This window comes from Ursus americanus, chromosome 5, assembly GCF_024610735.1.
Source record: "Ursus americanus isolate L20-20 chromosome 5, mUrsAme1.1.p, whole genome shotgun sequence".
NCBI classification, from domain to species: domain Eukaryota; kingdom Metazoa; phylum Chordata; class Mammalia; order Carnivora; family Ursidae; genus Ursus; species Ursus americanus.
The window spans coordinates 85,809,649-85,814,185 of NC_142131.1; the positions used below are offsets into that span (position 1 = coordinate 85,809,649).

At 34.7% G+C, this 4,537-nt stretch overlaps 1 protein-coding gene across 1 annotated transcript; it reads left to right on the forward strand.

Moving 5' to 3' along the window:
- Positions 1-3,318: 3,318 nt before the first annotated feature.
- Positions 3,319-4,263, forward strand: LOC123791141 (olfactory receptor 14A2-like). The gene has a single exon (XM_045795782.2). It carries the CDS (start codon positions 3,319-3,321, stop codon positions 4,261-4,263), a length of 945 nt encoding a protein of 314 aa, XP_045651738.2.
- The last annotated feature ends 274 nt before the right edge of the window (positions 4,264-4,537 follow it).

Consider the following 4,537-nt stretch of genomic DNA (forward strand, 5'->3'; position numbering starts at 1 on the left):
AACTCTACAATGATGGTTCTTAACAGATGACCCAGAAGTTCATTTTGCTCTTTTAGTTGGCAGCTTCTAGCAAGGATTATCAAAGCATACTGCACATCTGATTCACCAAGGTAATTGACTAAATAAACATCCTTGAACTACAATCAGAGACCCATTGAGTCAGTAATTAACAATATTTGACAAAACTCTTCATGTTCAGCCAAGTGCTCAAATTTTAATAGCAAGTATAAAGTGATAACCACAAGCTTATAGTTTATTACTAATGGAATTAAGGATATATTTAAGTACTTTATTATTATTCTAGTAAACTCTGAATCACATTCTCTATGAGGTATTACCCAAAGTTTTCTGGGAATTGAACGATTCTGTCTATAGTAAATACCAGTAATTACAATCCAAAAGGCCTTAAGAGATACTCAGTAAGGCTTTTCAGAAAACATTTAAGAGTTTCTTCCTTTGGGAATTCAAATATATTAGTCACATGCCTTAAAAATAATTTGTTGTGGAGACTGAGTACAGAAGGATCAAATAACGTCAAATTTGAAATAAAGGGCAAATGATTTTCCTGGTTGCATTTAATATTCATCCTTCCACGTTAAGAAAGTGTCACATCTCAGAAAAATTTTAGTCCTTCAGCAGAATACTAGAAAAACAGTTATGTTATAATGACATAGACTTACCAAAGGAATATAGTTTTGTATTCATCAGGCACAGAACTGGTAAGTTAAAGTCGTCTTTGGTGGTGGTGGGTTCCCACTCTGAGGAGTACTTGTTAGAATTATCTGATAAGTAATCCTTTGTTCAGGCAGTTGAAGAATTGGAATTATTTTAAGGTATGAATCTCAAGTTTCTATTGGTAAATATTGAATATTGTTTTAAAACAATAAACAAACAAATACTGCAGATACTAAAATAATTTAGGGCAGACACCAGAAGCAATGAAATTCAACAGCCAATTTACCCATGCTTCTTCCTTTTTGGTCCCTTTCTGTATTTCTCTAGACTGATAATTGGAATAAGCTGATTAATGTCTTCAAAATTATTTTATTGCTCTCCTATGAATTCTTCAATTTCAGCACATACAGCTTCTGCACATACAAGTCAGAGGTCAACTGCCTTTGCTTTCTTGTGTTATCTGTGCTTCCTAAAGTGTTCCCTCCACTGGTTTTTGTCCCGTGATCTCCTTCTCTTCATTTAGGCTTTAGGTTCTAGGAAACCCTGTAAGAAAGCTCTTCCCAACCTGCAATCTTAAGCAGCCACCTGGCTAATTTCTAAAATAATACTCTTTAAAAATGTTTAATGACACTCAACAGCATATGACTCTTTCCCTCATTTAAGGTTTATTTATACCTCCTGTCTGCCTGCTCACATTGAAAGAAAGCTCCTGGAAAACAATCTTTTTTTTTTTTAATCTCTGCCATCAACTTTGGTGTCATTAATGGAACACTTCTTGATCTTTTCAATAAATAATAAATAATTAAACAAGAATAACTAATAACCTAGGCAAATATTTTGAACTTTGAGAGAAGATATCTGACAGAATTACAATATAAATTATAGACAACATCATAGGATGAAGAAAACCTATTTAGTCAGACAGTAAGAATGGAGAAAACATCTTTATGGTGACTTCTAAAGTAAATTTTATTTAAAAAATCACTTTTTTTATTTCTCTTTGCCTATTCTGTTTTTTTAATTCCACATATGAATGAAATCATATGGTTTTTGTCTTTCTCTGACTGACTTATTTTGCTCCACATAATACCCTCTAGCTCCATCCGCATCATTGCATATGGCAAGGTTTCATTCTTTTTGATGTGGATCTCACATTACATGATGTGGAGAGAGAGAGCGCACGTGAGAGAGATTATATATATTAATATAATATATATTATATATTCACATTATATATGCATATATGTATATATTATACATAACATATATATTATGTTTTGGTGTCTGCCCTAATGTAAATAATATGTATGGACATAAAAGTATATGTGCATATGTATCACGTCTTTATCCATTCATCAGTCAATGGACACTTGCTCTGTTTCCATGATTTAGTTATTGTAGATAATGCTGCTCTAAACATTGAATAGAATTCATCTCTTTGGATTAGTATTTTTGTATTCTTTGGGTAAATACCTAGCAGTAATATTTCTGGATCATAAGGTACTTCTATTTTAAAATTTCTGAGGAACCGCTATACTGTTTTCCAAAGTGGCTGCACCAGTTTGCATTCCCACCAACAGTGCCAGAGGATTCCCCTTTCTCTGCATCCTCACAACACCTGTTGGTTCTTGTATAGGTGACTTTAGTCATTCTGAGTCGGGTGAGATGATATCTCATTAGGCGACGGGGATTAAAGAGTGCATTTGTTGTGATGAGCACCCGATGTTGTATGGAAGTGTTGAATCACTATCTTGCACACGTGGAACTAATATTACACTATATGTTAAGTAACTGGAATTTAAATAAAACTTTAGAGAAAAATATCAAAAATTCAACTACTAGAAAGACCCCACAATAACACAGTAACATGGTTTTCTATACATATGTGTATTCAATGAAAAGGAAGTTTTGCTAAATAATTTATTTCCCTCATACATGAGTGAAACATTCAGCACATGTCAATTGCATGACCTCAAGATAACACAAACATTGGACAAATGATGCTTAATTTATTCCTTTGTTTATGTCCATAAGTTAGAAAAAGTTAGTTGCTTTCGCCGGTATATTTAATACATTGTAAATGTGAAATCATAATCATCACCAACAAATGGGAATTGATATTTTGTTTGTTAGATCATTAGTAATTCTAACACATATGAAGACATAATCTGCATTGTTTTACAGAAATCAAAAGGATTTATCATTATACATGACACAGTAATAATCTGATGTAAATACTGAACATGTTGGGAAAATGTCCATATTTCTTCAAATAATACACATCTGATAATAAGTTAAAGTTGAAGTTACAGGATCTTATGTAATTCATATGACGATTAATTGAATTCACATACTACTTATAGAATCGCTTTACCTTAAAAAAAGATTGAACTACTGAAGAAGTATTACAGTAGATACAGGGCCCTTTTCCATTTAAATAATTTGACTAATTGAATTTAAATTAAAAAAATAAAGTACATGGAACAAATACAAAAATATTTTTAAAAACCCCAAATATTATGTATATCAACAGTGTTTTTCTTAGATGTGTAAATTTATTATTATTATTATTATTATTATTATTATTATTATTATTAATTTGGTATATCTCCTTGTGCTGACAGGCAGTGAAGAGACTCGAGCATGACCAATGTCACCTTGGTGGCAGGATTTCTCCTTGTGGGGTTTTCTGACATCCAAGAGCTTCAGATAGTATATGGGGTGCTCTTCCTGGTGATTTATCTGGCTATCCTAATGAGTAATCTTCTCATCATTATTCTCACTACCCTAGACCTGCAGCTACAAACACCAATGTACTTTTTCCTGAAGAACTTGTCTTGCCTGGATGTCTTCCTTGTGTCTGTCCCAGTCCCCAATTTCATTGTCAACAGCCTAACCAACAGCACTTCCATTTCCACTTTAGGATGTGCCTTCCAGCTACTTTTAATCACTTCCTTCTCAGCAGGTGAGATATTTGTCCTCACTGCCATGTCCTATGACCGCTATGTAGCCATATGTTGTCCCCTGCACTATGAGGTCATCATGAATGGTGGTGCCTGTGTACTGATGGCAGGTGTTTCCTGGGCCATCGGGGGACTCTTTGGAGCTCTGTACACTGCTGGCACATTTTTTATGCCATTCTGTGGCTCCAATGTGATCCCACAGTTTTTCTGTGATGTTTCCTCATTGCTAAGGATTTCCTGTTCTGAAACACGCCTGGTAGTGTACACAAGTATTGGAATAGGCATGTGTTTAGGGATGTCGTGTTTCATCTGCATTGTTATCTCTTATGTTTATATTTTCTCCACTGTGCTGAAGATTCCAACCACAAAAGGCCAGTCGAAAGCTTTCTCCACATGCTTTCCCCATCTCATTGTTTTTACTCTTTTCATTATAACTGCTTGTTTTGTTTATCTCAAACCATCTTCAAATCCACCCACAGTTATTGACAGGCTGCTTTCTGTGATCTACACTGTGGTACCTCCAATACTCAACCCTGTAATCTACAGCCTGAGGAACAAGGACATGAAACGGGCTCTTATGAGATTGGTGCACAAAACCTGTGGCCAAGAGTCACACTCCCTTTAACACTGTCTAAGGTCAGTGCTCTAGTGCCTTACTGATCACAGTAGACTTTCTCATCAGTTACCTCACTCTTAACTGCAAGACTTGAGACAAGAAAGGTAATGTACTCACATACACCTAAGGAAATAAATGCTCAAGTGCTGAATTGACTGATTCCAAGGTTGGATAATAGCATTATACCCAGCTAACAGATAGGTGTCATGTTTCTCATTCAGAGATCTTCTATGACAATGAGTCCCTCCATTTGTGGTATAACTTTCTGAAAAAAAAATGCTCC

What these genes read in the sequence shown, in the direction of transcription:
- LOC123791141 (XM_045795782.2), top strand. Translation starts at nt 3,319, where the DNA reads ATGACCAATGTCACCTTGGTGGCAGGATTTCTCCTTGTGGGGTTTTCT.